General features: G+C 36.3%; 1 protein-coding gene across 4 annotated transcripts in view; it reads left to right on the plus strand.

The window, feature by feature from the left end:
* Positions 1 to 17,064, plus strand: part of LOC124230929 (gephyrin) — a 575,937-nt gene that overhangs the window by 462,287 nt on the left and 96,586 nt on the right. For all 4 annotated transcript variants that reach the window (XM_046647482.1, XM_046647483.1, XM_046647484.1 and 1 more), the window contains one exon: positions 3,013 to 3,150. In XM_046647482.1, the coding sequence (XP_046503438.1) occupies positions 3,013 to 3,150 (138 nt within the window). The remainder of the gene's footprint in view (positions 1 to 3,012; positions 3,151 to 17,064) is intronic.

Here is a 17,064-nt window from a genome sequence, read left to right on the forward strand (position 1 = left end):
TCTATTACAAGGCATATTTAACAAACTCAGTGCAGTTAAAAAGTACAGTTTTCTCCTCAGAAACTAAACATTTCAAAAGGACAGCTTTTATAAGGTTATACACAATTTGCACCATAAAGAAGGTAAAGCATATCTTAGAAAAGATTAGATAAGAAACCTATAAACCTGAATAAAAAGCAGAAGCACCTGTCTCTATCTTTCTCTCCAGTTACACTGGTTGTGATAATATGTTTTTATGATGTTTAATGATAAGACCGGGACTTCAGTGAAAGTGAGTTATAAATAAATTTATATTTCAATTGTAAGTAAATGATAAATCATACATAATTCTTTTTTAAGTGTTCACCTACTTAAATTTTGAGTATAAAATGTTTTTCATATTTAGCACTAAATAATCTCTAAGGTCCTTCAGGCTTTGAAAATTTTGTAATTTTACAATTGCCCATGGGGGAGAAATGTCATAAGTATAAGCATCTTTATGTGTCTTTTTCTTTGAGTACTTATGACGTGTCATTTGTCTTAGAATGGGAACTCTTTGGGTCGATACCTTTTAGTCAATTCAGTTAATATGTCTGAAGCAGCTGCTCGAGTTGGGGTAGGAGTACTAAATTCAATAAATTGCAGTGACCAGGGACTTGCAGACGATCGAGGGATATATACAATCATTATAAAGTAGATTAATGAAATAGGAGCTTATTTGTCTCACTTAGCAAAAGTCTAGAAGCAGGCAGTCTAGGGCTTGTATGGCAGCTCAACACTGTCATCCAGAGACTCGGGCTCTTTTTTCTTCTCATGTTTCCATATTTACTGTGTGGGTTTCCATCCTCTTGGTGGAAAAATGGCTACGACACCTCCCAGTATCTAACCACGTTCCTAGTAGAAAGAACGTAAAAGGGCAAAAGCTTTCTCTTGTTAAAGCTTTATCTCTTCATCAGGGACTTCCTACATCTTACTGGCCAGAACTATATCATATGGCCACTGTAGCTGCAAAGTGACTGGGGAAGAAGGGAGTTGTGGATAACAGTTAAGATAGCCAAGCAACAATGTTTGCAGTTACTCCTTTTCTGTTTTCCCTTTGGGCTGTAGACCTTTAAGATTCCAAAGAACAGGACAAGTTATTTATGCATGAAGATATAATTCTCTAAGAAGTCCCTGTTTGTCATTAAATGATTCATTTACTAATTCAAGAAATATTTATTTTTTTATTGCTTAATATGTGCCAGGTACTGTTCCAGGTATTGAGGATAACAATGATTAACAAAAAAGACAAAGTAGCTGCTCTCATGGAGCTTGCAGTCTACTTAGAAGAAGGCTATAAACAAATAAATATAAATACATATTATATAGACTATAGAATATGGTTATGAATATCCATATATATGTGTATATGTATATCCATGAAGAAAGGTAAAGTAAGGTAAGGAGGATGGAGGGTCATGGTAGATAATATTCTATATAGGATGTTTAACATCAGGCCTCTCTAATAACGTGATATTTTAGCAAAGACCTGAAAGAAATGAGAGATGGATGGAGCCATAATATCGGGAAGAATGGTCCAAGTAGAGGAAACAGCTAGTACAAAGATCCTGAAGAGAGATAAATTTGGCGTGTTCAAGGACCAGCAAGAAACCAGTATGGCTGGAGCACAGTGAACAAGATGGGAAATGATAGGAGATGAGAACAGTGAGGGCCATAATATGTTGGGCTTTGTAGGCCATAGCAAAAATTTTTCTCTGAGTGAAATGGAAAGTCATTGGAGGCTTGTGATCAGAGATTAGCATGATCCAACTTACAATATAAAAGGATCACTCTACTGAATGGAGAGTAAATTGTAGTGGGACAAAGATAGAAGCAAGGAAACCAGTGAGGAGACTTCATTTTCCCAGGAAATAAATGATGGTTCCAACTATTGTAGTAGTTGTGAAGATAGTGAGTAATGATCAGATTCTAGATATATTTCAAAGGTAGTTTAGATATGGTTCTGATGAAAAGAGAAGTTTTGGATTAGTAACTGGAAGAATGGAGTTGCTATTTACTGAAATGGGAACTACAAGAGAATAAGAGATCATATGGGTTGGATAGGAAGGTGGTAATCAAGAGTTTGATTTTGGACATATTAGGTTTGAATTGCCTATTACACATCCAAGTGCATGTTGGATGATTTATAAATTTGGATATATATATTGTTATCCACCAGTTATTTGAATGACAAACAAATCTATAGTTCAAGGTAGGCGTTGGGATTGGAGATATAAAATTAGGTGCTTTAGAGTGTGGGTGATATTAATGCCATGGGACTAGATAAGGTTAGGTGGGGAATGAGTAGCTAAATAATAATCTATTTCTATGACTTTTTTAAGAGGAAGGAAAATTTCCTATGAAATCTTAAGTAAATTCAAGTTTGGATGCAGTCATGCACTGTTTAATGACAAGGGTACATTCTGAGAAATGCATCACTAGGTGATTTTGTCATTTTGCAAACATGATAGAGTACACTTTCACAAACCTGGTAGCATAGACTACTACACACCTAGGCTATGTGGTACTTATCTCATGGGACCACCATCATATATGTGGTTCATCATTGACTGAAACATCAGTGTGTGGTGCATGACTGTGTTTCATTTTACTAACTAACTCATTAAGTGTTCAAAGTTTAGTATAGTGGTTAAGGACATGGACTCTGAAGCTAAGCTACCTACGTTTGAATCCTGGCGCTTCTGTTACTAGCTCTGTGATTTAGACCAAGATATGTAAACCTCTCTTTCCTCATCTGTTAATAAGGATGCCTCCTCATAAGGTTGCTGTGAAGATTAATTAGAACAGTTCTGTGACACATGGTTAACACTCAAAAAGGATTAGCCAGTATCATCATTAAATTTCACCAAGTCTTGACACATGATGTAGCATCGTTAACTTGATTTAATGTTCCAATGTTTAATGTTAAAGTCATTCCCACTTTTTAATCAGTGTTTCAGCATCATATTCTTAGTTAATTATCTTCCTGTTTAGGTCACAGTGCTGTTGATATCACCAAGGTGGCTAGAAGACATCGCATGTCTCCTTTTCCTCTAACGTCTATGGACAAAGCCTTCATCACAGTCCTGGAGATGACTCCGGTGCTTGGGACAGAAATCATCAACTACCGAGGTATTTACTCGTTGCCTTTTCTTTTCATTTTTTTCTAAGTAAGATTTATATAACATTAATACACAGTTTTCCTGAAAGAGAAAATTTATTAACCATTCTAACAATTACTACCATCATTCTTTTTGCTTTTTATTTCTACTCAACTCTAAGATTAGTCTTAATGCTATACAGAGTAAAGCACCCATAAAATTTCCTTTTCATTAAAAAAAAAACATATGAAGGGGCCGGGCCCGTGGCCAAGTTGTTAACTTCACATGCTCGGCTTCTGTATCCCGGGGTTTGCTGGTTTGAATCCCGGGTGTGGAGCTACACACTGCTCATCCAGCCATGCTGTGGTGGCGTCCCACATAGAAGAACTGGAATGACTTACTACTAGGACATACAACTGTGTCCTGGGGCTTTGAGGAGAGAAAACAAATGGAAAAAATCAACTGGTTCTCCTGTCCATCAAAATACCAATACTCTAAACTAAAGTCAGGACTATCAGCACTGAGTGACAAAAATAGTTAACTGAGTCTACCTGATATCCTTTCAGACATGGGAGATGACTAATGTGTCTCCTTTCTGGAAAACATGTTTTTAAATGTAAAATGTAAAAGCTTCATTAATTTATCCATGGATCACTGAGCAACCAATCTGATCTCAGTTTTTCTGCTTCATCTATCTTCTCATTTTTTGCTCGTAGTTTAGTAGCAGGTTGAGGGCAGCTTGTGGAAAGACCATGGAAAGGTACTGCTCCCCAGTTTTTTTGGTTTTTAATCAACCATTTCCCTTTCTAAAAATTCAGCATAGAAGGTGTATTTAGTGCAATCTGAATAAACTATGGCGTCTTAATTGTTTTATTTTGCAGATAAAAATAGCACAAAAGGATTAATCTTACCAATAAAGGACTTTATTCATAGATCATAAAATATTCAAACTTCAGTGAATGTTAGAGAGCATCTATACAAACACCCTAATTTTTCTGCAGGGAAACTAGACACAGCAGAAAAGGAATAGGATTAAGCCTCAAGACTTATGTTCTGGGCCTGGCCTGGTGGCACAGTGGTTAAGTCTGCACGTTCCGCTTCAGCAGCCCAGGGTTCGCCTCTTCGGATCCCGGGTATGGACATGGCACCACTTGGCACGCCATGCTGTGGTAGACATCCCACATATAAAGTAGAGGAAGATGGGCATGGATGTTAGCTCAGGGCCAGTCTTCCTCAGCAAAAAGAGGAGGATTGGCAGCAGTTAGCTCAGGGCTAATCTTCCTCAAAAAAAATAAAATAAAAAAATAAAAAAGACTTACGTTCTTCTTTGTAGTACTACATGATAGTGCTGTTCTTCCAGTATTCAAATATAAAAAGTAATAGTAGATAACATAATAAATTATGTTAAAATTAAAAGGCCTAACCTAGTGAAATATTAAATGTCAAATTTCTAGCTCTTTGGTCCCTGACCCTACTTAGAAAAAAAATATTTTTATATAGTTTATACTTATCTTACATCGTTGACTTACATTCGTTTAGATATGTATATCATTAGACTTAAACCTTTTCTTTTGTTTTGGTTTTACTCTTCATTAAAGGAAATAAAAATTAGAAAACTGACTAGAGTGGAGAATTAGTCAGGAATTAACTATAAGATTTCAGAAATCAATTTTAATGAAATAGGTTTCTTTCTATTACTAAACACAGAATATTCAGATATTTTTTGATATCAGTCCACACCAAGACATTTTTAGAAAATATGAATATAAACTTAAGTGGGGAACAAAATTTAAATAATACTTTACCTGTTATAAAAATAAATCAACCATCCCTGGCCTCTTGTAATTTCAGGGGAGTTTCCATTAACATCAGTCCTTAGAAAAATTTCACTGTGTTTGCCAAGCCACATTTAGACAGAAATTATAATCCTTTTAAGGAAAAAACCATTGGAAATGGCCATTTCTCTTTTTCCTCTAGAAAAAAAAATACTGTCAGATGGATTCTCTTTTCCCCTCATGTGCTTGTTTACCCTTCATTTGTTCCTCAAATCAGTTGTCACTCATAAGTAAGCAAACACTTCATGGATGGTTGACTTCCTTGTCAAGTGTTTCCACCCCTGAAGATGAAAAATAATAGTGAGGTTTACATTCAACTTTTGAATTGGATCAAGCTCCATGTTTACTGCAAGAGTATTGTAATCAAACCTCCTAGGCACTTTAGTTAGGTGTTTAGAAAATACCACCATATATAGAAACAAAATTAAATTTGTTCAACAAATATTTGTTAGACATCTACCAAACGTCGGGTACTGTGTTAAGTCCTGGATGTACAAAGATGAGTGAAACAAAACTCCTGCCCCATGGATCCTACTGTGGAGGGCAGAAGAGGGACAGGTAAACAGTGTGGTACTTGGCTCCCTCATTGGCTCTTTTGTAGGCTTGCCTTCGTTTGTCAATTCCTTAAATAAAAACTTTCTTTAGAGTTTTTGTCTTTGGCCCTTTTCACATCTTGCACATTCACTTCAGATGACCTCATGCGTGCCAGTGGTTTCAAATACCACCTATGAAGTGATTTCTAATACTACCCAGACCTTGCCTGAGCTCCAAACTCATACCAGATGTATACCTGCTACTAGTAAATTTAACATGACTTACACTAAACTTATTTTCCTTACCTCTACAATACTTGTTTCTTCTACTTCCTCCTGAATCCATCCTTTGTTCTCTATCTCCACTGCTATCAGTTAAGGTCTTTATTATTAATTTCCTGGATCATTTTAACAGGCTCCCCTTCCCCTATTAGCGTCCTCCCAGTCTTTTCTCCAATTAGATGCCAAAGTAATCTGTTCAAATGGCAAATTTATTATTAACGTTTCTCTGCATACAACTCTGCAGTAGTTCTCCTCAAAACCTCCAGATAAAATCCAAAATCGTTGACATGTCATATAAGGCCCTTAATAATCTAATTTCTTCCTACTTTTTTCAGTTTCTTCTCTTCATTCCTTCGCATCAGAATTTGCTTTTCCCTAAACCTACCACGCTGTTTCTTACCTTTTATTCTCTTACCTCCAGGCCTTTGCATATACTATCTTTTGCTTGGAACAACTTTATCCTACTTCTTTGCCTGGCTACTACGTATTCTTTTTTTTTCCCCTAGCTTTATTGAGGTATAATTGAAAAACAAAAATTGTATATATTTAAGGTATATAGCATGATGATTTGATGTTCATATATATTGTGAAACAGTTACCACAATCAAGCTAATTAACACATCCATCACCTCACAGTTACCTTTTGTGTGTGTGTATATGTGTGTGTAGTGAGAACACTTAAAATTTACTTTCTTAGCAAATTTCAAGTATACAATACAGCATTATTAACTATAGTCACCATGCTGTACATTAGACCCGCAGAACTTATTCATCTTATAAATGAAAGTTTGTACCCTTTGACCAACATCTCCCCGTTCCCCCTACTACGTGTTCTTTAAGATTAAACTTAAGTTTCTCCTCCATGAAGACATTTCTGATGTTCACTTCCCCCCTCCCTAGCTCGGTTAAGTACCCCTCCTCCCTGTTCCCACAGCACTTTGTTCATACGTTTTATGATAGAACTGACTGCCATATTTGATCACTCTCTATCATAAATGCCCTAATAAACAACGTGAGTATAAAAAGCAGAGTACTCTAAGTGTGAATCACTATAAATTGAATTGTCATGAGTCAAATATGGCCTTACTGAAAGTAAGAGATTTCTGCCCAGAAAAAGGATTAGAAACTCATTCTCACTGCACTTTAAATGTTATCTTTACCAAGGATGTTTGCATTTTAATGAACAAACTCTCAGTTTGTTTTGATTTCAGCTAGATGTACCTCTAACTATCGAATTTCCTCTGTCAATCACTGAGTAGGAAAAGTGTCGGGGATGGGAGGAGGGACTGAAAGACCTTTACAGTTCTCTGAAATCTCAAATATTCTGCCTCTGCAAATACTCTGACATCTACAAGTATAGAAGCCCATGGAGGAAAGGCCATGTTTCCTAAGAGAGGTCCAGAACCACTGAATCTATGAAGCAGTTTAGAACTGTAACATCTCTAAAATTACTTTTATATGTCTGAGAAGGCTCAGCAATAATCCCAGAAAACTAAGGGTGAATCCTATACAGAAATACTGGAAGTAATTGTTGTAAAGGTCATAGACATAGGGTAACTCTATGAAGGAATTCTAGAGTATAATACATGAACTACGTAGAATATTATAATAAGAAGGTAACTTTGAGATCAAGTCATCTTTCTTACTTTAAAGACAAGGGAACTTAAGACCAAGGAGGTGTAATAATGTTCTTAAAGTTAGACAAATAGTTGTGATTGAAAACAACTAGAACCTAGGATTCTCGACTCCTGGTCTGCTGTTCGTTCTACTATGGCACACTACATCTCAAATCAATATGAAAATTATTCTTCTAAAGCAAGTGCCTAGATGTGCATGTATGTATAAAGTATCGTTTGTTTAATCTGTTTTGGCTCAGATAAATTTTCTCTTGTCTCTGGTCTGTCCTTTAGTATATCTACTATTTTCAGCCCCTATCTGCAAGCAAGGCCTTTAAGGAGCAAGTGCTCCAGAGATTATAAATACCTTCCTTTGGTTTCTTGGGAGAGGCATACATGGCATAACAATGGATGATAATAGTTGTAAGACTACCATTTATGGTTCATTTTCTTTGCTTGTAAATGCATGACATGAATAAATTCCAACTTTATATTTGATACAGTACTAGCTACTGTAAAATAGATTAAAAGATTCTGGCACTATTCCTTATAATTCCCAATCTCTTTCAATTAACAATGGAAAAGCTATAAGCTTTTAATAGAAAGGATTCTGCTTTCTCAGGAGCATTATTTTAGATTACAAGCTCTAGGCTTTCTCATTTAAGATTACATGACCAAAGACTTCAGCATCTCTCACCTGGGTTCTTTGTTTTTCCACAAAAGACTTAAGCAGCTCTAGTCAAGGAAATTTAAAGCTTTGTTGTTGGAACTCAGTTTGAAGCAGTGAAATCTCTCTTTTAGAATACTGACCATAGCAGAGGCGCTTCTCCCTGTTTCTGAATTATCGTTAGATAACTGCCTGAAGATAGATGGTTATCTTAAGCAGAAATTCACTGCCCTCTGGAAGCAATGCAGAAGCTCCTGATTCCAAGCAGTAGGAGGTTCTTGCAAAAGTGGTTCACAAGTCATGCTAGGAATTCATTAACTCCTCCTGACGGTTCAGGGGCTATCAGAGAATAAGGGAGAAGGAAGTAAAGGTATACTGGAAGGGGCTTTGCCATCAAAACATATTCTTTACCTTGCTTTACTTTTAACTAGCTGAGAGACCTTGGGCAAGCTGCATGAACTTTCTGAGTCTTATTTCTCTCATATGTAAAAACTAGAAATAATGTCTACCCAATAGGGTCATTATGAGTTACTGTTAAAGGAAATTTTATATGTAAAACATTTAGTATTCACTAAGCTGCCATGTTTGGAATATAGCAACTTGTTCCCATCCCTTCCTTCTCCACGTGGGGACTCTGAGATCATAGCCCTAGGCTAAGCACTTGTAAATTACTGAGTCAAAGCTACAATTCCTTGGCTCAGCTCCATTTGTTGATCCACGTTAACAATCTCTGGTTGTCTATGTATTTTGTTGTAATCAAATTTACATTCCACCCACCCAGGTCATTCAGGCATGTGCTTCCTATCTCATTAGAAAATTTAACTAAACAGCAGTTTTCATTGTTTTTCTGCTTATCTCTGGTTGAGCTTTACAAAATTGAAGCAGAGAATTGAGGTAGTTATTGAAATATTTCAAGTGACAGCATATATTTTTATTAACCAAATTACTGCCTCCACTTTCTACCTCCAGTCTAGTAAGGTCTTCACCTAGGATGATCTCATTTACTTGCAGATTATCTCCTGGGATATTGGTCTTTGCTGGCATTTTCTGTAGATTTTTCCATGAGTGCGGCCACTTGAACTCATTCATAGTTTCCTTCAGGTAGTCTCATCCCTTTAGACTCTTTAGTTCATAAGCTTTATTATACCTCTAAAAATATGTGCATCCTATTATATCCTTCATGTTTATGGTTCTTATTACACCCTTACCTTTATGCTTCTCCCTGCATTTCTCAAATATGAACATTTCATTAAATCCTTCTCTGTATAATATTCATGATGTGTGTGTGTGTGTGTGTGTATAATCACAGCCTCTAGGCAATTATGCTGTTCTTCATATCCAAAGATTACGATTGATTCCCAAACTGCTTTCTGTATATGTGCCCTCAGTTGCTTTTTTTCCTCCAATACTATGGATACCACATGTGTGCTGTTATCACAGTACTCACAAAGGTCCCTTGTGTAGGGGACTTGTTTTTATTCTTATTTTATTGAATAAAATTAATTCACTCAAATAGAAATCAGACCTATAACCTTGGCCTAGTTATCCCTATTTCACAACTAGGTAGACTAATCTTCCTATTTCATACTTCCTTCTGTGCATACAATTATGTATCTCTATCTATGTAGCATCTTTTTTTTTAAATAAAGCATATTGTAAACGTACCTCACTTTGAGTAATTTTAACAGAAAGTAATTCATATTTAATAAAAAAAGTAAGGATGGGCCAGCCCAGTGGTGTAGTGGTTAAGTTTACATGTTCAGCTTCAGCAGCCCAAGGTTCACCAGTTCAGATCTCAGATGTGGACCTAGCACCGCTTATCAAGCCATGCTGTGGCAGACGTACCCCCTATAAAAGAGGAAGATGGGCACGGATGTTAGCTCAGGCCCAATCTTCTTCAGCAAAAAGAAGAGGATTGGCGGCAGATGTTCGCTCAGGGCTAATGTTCCTCAAAAAAAAGAAAAAAGTAAGGAGGAATTAATTTTTCAATATGGTTTATTTAAGTTAATTTACATAGCTTTTATTGAATATATTGGTGGTTAAGACAAGATACACTCTTTAAATGAGATTTTTAGTTTTCTATTCTTTTTGGGTACTTCATTATCTTCTCATATTTTAAATATACATGTCTTATTTGGTATAGTTTATTTAGCAATCTTTTTATTCAGTATCTATTTTGAAGTGCCATAGTCTATGTTAGTACTATTAAGTTAGGGTTCAGAATGTAAGCAATGGAAAAAATTTTGGTTAAAATGGAATGAAAGTAGAAAATTTCTAAGAAGGAATAACATCAAAATACCTTATTCTTGCAATGATCAAAATTGTGAAGAAGGATCTCAGATTTTTAGCAATAACTCATTCCTGTCTATTCTTAATGTTATATTGGTAGAATTATGAAACTTCATGTAAATATACAGGATTTCCCAAACTGTAGTGAAGAAAATTAGTGCAAATGAAAAGAGACAAACATAGGGGCTGGCCCAGTGGTGCATCAGTTAAGTTCTCACATTGCACTTCTCAGCAGCCCGGGGTTCGCCAGTTCAGATCGCTGGTGCGGACATGGCACCCACCACTTGGCAAAACCCATGCTGTGGTAGGCATCCCACGGATAAAGTAGCAGAGGATGGGCACAGATGTTAACTCAGGGCCCATCTTCCTCAGCAAAAAGAGGAGGATTGGCAGTAGTTAGCTCAGGGCTAATCTTCCTCAAAAAAAAAAGAGAGAGACAAACATAAGTGGAAGTAAAGGATTTACCATTACCAGCAAGAGAATTACCAGGAATGAAAACTTGGCAGTAGATTTTTTCTTTTTTTTAGGTTTGAATTGATTAACTTTCCCGTTGGAGTCCTGCACAGGAGTTACCTTTGTGACTATTTTCTCAGTTAAGGACTTTGCAACTCCTGGCAGGCTGTTAGCTCACCCCAAGCAATATGGGCAGGGAAACCCAAAACTTCCTTTCTTTTAATTGTGAGACAAAAGGATATGAAGAAAATCAGAAACACAAGGAATCTATTGTAATCAACATTCTTCTTTGTAATGTGTCTGAATGTCTATAAGAATGGAATAGATTTGCAATAATTTTTAAAACTTTAACTCAATTTTTCCAAAAACGGAATTCATTTAAATGGTTAAAAATCTTATTTTCTGTTTCTATAAACTCCTTTTCTGCAGAATCTCAGTCTTTAGTTAACTTGCTAAAAAAAAATATCAACTATTAACATCTTGTCTTATCATTTGGAAATAACACTGAATGGTTCAATGAAACCATTGCAACCTTGAGACTAAAACACCTTACTAATTTCCTTACTTTGGTTTTAGCAATATGGAAATAAGCCACCAGTATTTCTTCAAAGTCAATATCATAATTGGTATATTTGGTATTGATTTCTTGTTGCATCCCACCTAGGAGCTTGATTTCATTATGTATTTGTTTCTTTTTATAAAATACTTCCTACTTAATACATTTTCCCTTTTTTTTAATAGCCGTAGTAATATCCTACTGTAGGACCAATCAGTGTTGGAAAAGTTAGGAATTATTTTTAGGATACTAGGATATGTGGTTCAAAATTGTGGAAATTATAGTAAGAAAATATTTTTTTCCTCTGCAGCATATGACAGTTTATAGGACAGTGATTGAGAAATTACCAATCAAGTAGGGTTTAAATTGTTCCAACTATAGAACATTTTGCTTGTTTGTACCAAATCCTGACGAACAAATTTACCTGTTAGACCTACCTGCTACACATTTATCAGTGACACATTTGAACTGGGTGTAGCAGAGTTTCCATCACTAAGTATAAAAGGAGTGAGCACTTACTCTCAATTCAAACATTTTCTAACATTTTAGATATTTTTTGAAACTAATATTTCCCCTAAAAAATATATCTTTCATTTTAATTAAGTTAAATGTTTTCTACAGTTTTACAGTTATTATTTTTAAAGCTTGATTTTTATATATAGAAATGAATATATATAACACAGAGGCACTCAATAATAAAATAGACATCATGAAACCACAACACAACTGAAATAATTCATAATCAATTTCGTTGCATCTTTTTGTATTACTAAATCATGACTTAATCATTTCTGATAATCATAACGTTTGTGTTTATTCCAAATTCTATAACCTTCTACAAAACTTATTTTTATTTTATGACATAAGAACTGTAATGCTTGCCCTTATTTATCATGTTGGCAGGCAATGAGCATCCTTAGATGGAAAAATACAAATGTGCAACACAATACCACTCTGAACAAGCCAAGAATTTTAAAAGCATAGGGTTTTTATTGTACTATTCCATAAACATGACTTCTGGAGTAACTAAAGATTAATTAATGTGCCTGTTTTCACCAAAGGAATATTCACCCCTAAATCATTCAGTCTTTCTCACTTTACATATATGTGAATCCTGTAATACATAAGTGAGGTCCATAATGTACCAAAATGTTGTCTAATTAGTCTCAAATTTACAAAGAAGAAGACGTGTAGAATAAATTATATTGAGATAGACTCAAGGGCATCCACTATGTTTAAATGTTTAGTGTCTGTTAAATAATCATGATGCTTTCTGTAAGTATGTTATACTTCATTTAAAAAGTTTTGGTTTTTTTAATGCTGTAGTGACCCACATCTGCACATGCTTCAGCTTTCCTTTTAGTTCTTGACCTTAGCTAACATTGTTGCCACCAGTGGTCACTTGGCCAGAGTAAGTGTATGCATCAAGACTGCCTTCTCAACTATTTTGGTGAGCACAATGGATAGCTAATAGGTCATAAAGATTGGTTGTGATGGCGATTTTTAAATGTTGCAGTATCATATCAATGCTGTCTCATTGAACTTAATTAACTTTTGAGGAATTAATAATCAATAGCACACTGACTTATGTCTATGTTTTATATTAGGAAGTCTTGGATGGCATTTTTTCTTTTCAACCTTCTGTTATCTACCACACTCTTCCTACACTCTCTTCCTACACTCCTGATTCGTATAACTGATAATATCTTGGTTAGCCAAAGTGAGGACAAGGAATCAATTTCCTGGATCACTGAACTCGCAGTTTTCCCTTGACTTCCTCCAAAGCCTTCTTAGAACTAACGACACAGGGAACTTGACAACTGTGGAATCATTTTGATAAGTGACTTGGAGAAATTAAAATGCTTTTCTCTCTTATATCCAAAGCCACTCAGTTCTCCTAACATCTTAATTTAGATTGCAAGAAGCAAGTATTATCTGGGCCAGAATAAATGCCCAACCAAACAAATTGAATATTTGACTTTTACCATTTAGAGAATACATTTGGGTTCGATGCTCACAGATCATACTCAACTTTATAAATAATTCTCTATCCTGAGTTCCCTTGTATGTATGTCCCTTGTCAGCCATTTGAATCTGTAAAGACTCTTTCTGAAGATATTTTTTAGCCCAATCATCCCAGTGTAAAACAACTAGCACCCCAGAGACTAGGGAGTTCGTTAATGACTCTTATCATGTGGAAAGCTAACTCTTATATGAGTATCCTGCTGGCTACATAAAAAGGCTACCACCCTTTGACCAAGCACTCTGCCACTGTCTTCTTGCAGCACAAGTAAGCGTACCACACAAAACTGTGTAAATCATCAGCAAGTCTTTTCCACTCCTTCCTTCTTAACAACCTCTTGAGATCACTTAATTGTGTATGTGGCCCAGGATCCTCAGTGATACATATTCTTGCCTTTTAAGTTTTCTGACCTCCACAGAATCTAGAAATATGCATATTTGTTATCATCTTCATCAAATTGAAGTAGATTTTTTTGGAGTGTGGTTTTTTGAGGTGTTTTGTTTTTGGGGGTTTTTTGTTTGTTTGTTTTGGTGAGGAAGATTGGCCCCGAGCTAACATCCGTTGCCAATCTTTCTCTTTCTTCTTAAGGAAGATTGTCCCTGAACTAACCACTGTGGCAATCTTCCTCTGTTTTGTATGCAGAATGCCACCAACAGCATGGCTTGATAAGCAGTGTGTAGGTATGCGCTTGGGATACAAACCTGCGAAACCCAGGCCATCGAAGCATGGCACACAAACTTAACCACTATGCCATGGGGCCAACCCCAATTTTTTCTTTCTTTAAAAAAATCTCTTATCCTTGCCCTTTAAAAAGAAATAACGCCTTTATTGAGATACAATTCATATAGCATACAATTCACTCACTTAAAATACACAGTTCAAGGGTTTTTAGTATATCCACAGATATGTACAATTATCACCATAGTCAATTTTAGAAGATTTTCATCACCTCAAAAAGAATCCCCATCTCACTTAGCTATCATCCTCCTCCTATCCCTTCATCCCCCCAGCCAGCCCTAAGCAACCACTAGTCTATTTTCTATCTCTGTAGATTTACCTATTATGGACATTTCATATGATAAGATTATATAATATATGGTCTCTTGTGACTGACTTCTTCTACTTAGCATAATATTTTCAAAGTTCATCCATGTTGTAGCATGTATCAGTACCTTATTTCTTTTTATTATTATTATTATAGTAAAAAACACATTACCTAAAATTTATCATCTTAACCATTATTAATTATACAGTTCAGTGGCATTAAGTACATTCATGTTGTTGTGAAACATATCTCCAGAGCTTTTTCATACTGGATATCTGAAACTCTATACCCATTAAATAACGTCTCTCCTTTTTCCCCTCATCCCAGCCCCTGGTAACTACCATTCTACTGTCTAAGATTTTATCTACTTTAGATGCCTCATATAAGTGGAATCATGCAGTATTTGTCTCTTTCTGGCTGGCTTATTTCACTTACCATAACATCCTCAATGTCCGTCCATGTTGTATCATGTCATAGTGTATTTTGTTTATCCATTCATCCATCAATGAACATTTGGGTTGCTTCCACCTCTTGACTGTTATGAATAGTGCTACTATGAACGTGAGTGTGAAAATATCTCTTCAAGGGGGCCAGCCCCGTGGCCGAGTGGTTAAGTTCGCGCGCTCCGCTTCAGCGGCCCAGGGTTTCACCAGTTCGGATCCTGGGCATGGACAGGGCACTGTTCATCAGGCCATGCTGAGGCGGCGTCCCACATGCCACAACTAGAAGGACCCACAACTCAAAATATACCACTGTGTACCAGGGGGCTTCGGGGAGAAAAAGGAAAAATAAAATCTTTAAAAGAAAAAATCTCTTCAAGACCCTGCTTTCAATTCTTTTGGATATATACCCAGAAGTGAGATTGATGATCAAATGGTAGTTCTATTTTTAATTTTTAAGGAACCTCCTTCCTGTTTTCCATAGTGGTTGCACTATTTTGTAATCCCACCAACAGTGCCTAAGGGTTCCAGTTTGTCCATATCCTCATCAAAACTTATCTTCTGCTGTTTTTGATAGCAGCCATCCTAATGAGTGTGATGTGATATCTTCTTGGTTTTGATTTGCATTTCTCTGACGACTAGTGATGTTGAGCATGTTTTCATATGCTTGTTGGCTATTTATATATCATCTTTGGAGAAATGTCTATTCAAGTCCTTTGCCCATTTTTAATTGGGTTATTTGATTTTTTTATATTGTTGAGTTGTAGGAATTCTTTATATATTCAGGACATTAACCCTTTATCAGATATATGATTTGCAAATGTTTTCTCCCATTCCATAGGTTTCCTATTTTTTTCTTTTTTTTTTTTTTTGAGCAAGATTAGCCCTGAGCTAACATCTGCTGCCAATCCTCCTCTTTTTGCTGAGGAAGACTGGCCCTGAGCTAACATCCATGTCCATCTTCCTCTATTTTATATGTGGGACACCTGCTACTGCATGGCTTGCCAAGCAGCGCCACGTCCACATCCAGGATCCAAACCAGCAAATCCTGGGCCACTGAAGCAGAATGTGCGCATTTAACTGCTGCGCCACCAGGCCAGCCCCATAGGTTTCCTTTTCACTCTGTTGATTGTGTCCTTTGATGCACGAAAGTTTTTTAAGTTTAATATAGTCCCATTCATCTATTTTTGCTTTAGTTACCTGTGCTTTTGATGTCAAGTCCAGTGTCATGAAGCCTTTCCTCTCTGTTTTCTTCTAAGAGTTTTATAGTTTTAGGTTTTACATTTAGTCTTTAATCCATTTTGAGTTAATTTTTGTATATGGTGGAACATAGGGGCCAACTTCAGTATTTACATATGGATATCCAGTTTTCCCAGCACTAATTGTTGAAAAGACTATCCTTTCCCCATTGAGTGGTCTTGGCACCTTTATTAAAGATCATTGGCTATATACACAAGTGTTTATTTCTGAGCTCTCTATTCTATTCCATTTGTATTAGTCACAGTAATCCAGAAAAACAGAACCAATAGGAGAGATAGGAAGAAATTTTTGTAAGGAATTGGCTCACCTGATTATGGAGGCTAAGAAGTCCCATGATTTGCCATCTGCAAGCCAGAGCCCCAGGAAAGCTTGTGTTATGATCCCAGTCCAAGTCTGAAGGCCTGCGAACCAAGGGAGCTAATGGTATAAATCCCATCCAAGGGCAGGAGAAGACCAGTGTCTCAGCTCAAACAGGCAGGCTGGAAGCAAAAGGGGCAAATTCCTTCGTCCAGCTTTTGTTCTATTCAGGCCCTCAACAGATTGGATGATCCCACCCACAATGGGGAGGGCTATCTATTTTATTGAGTCCGCCTATTCAGATACTAATCTCATCTGGAAAAACTCTCACAGACACACCCAGAAATAATGTTTAATCTGGGCACCCCATGTCCAGGCCAGCTGACACAAAATTAACCATCACACCATTGGTTTGTTTGTTGTCTTTATGCCAGTACCACACTGTTTTGATTACTGTAGCTTTGTAATATGTTATGAAATCAGGAGGTATGAGTCTTCAGCTTTTCTCTTTGTTAAAATTGTTTTGGCTATTCAGGGTCTCTTGAGATTCCATATGAATTTTAGATGAACTTTTCTATTTCTGCAAAAATTTCCATTTCATTTTGATTGAGATGCCATTGAATCTGTAGATGGCTTTGGGTGGGATAGA

The sequence above is a fragment of the Equus quagga genome, chromosome 20, assembly GCF_021613505.1.
Source record: "Equus quagga isolate Etosha38 chromosome 20, UCLA_HA_Equagga_1.0, whole genome shotgun sequence".
Classification (NCBI taxonomy): domain Eukaryota; kingdom Metazoa; phylum Chordata; class Mammalia; order Perissodactyla; family Equidae; genus Equus; species Equus quagga.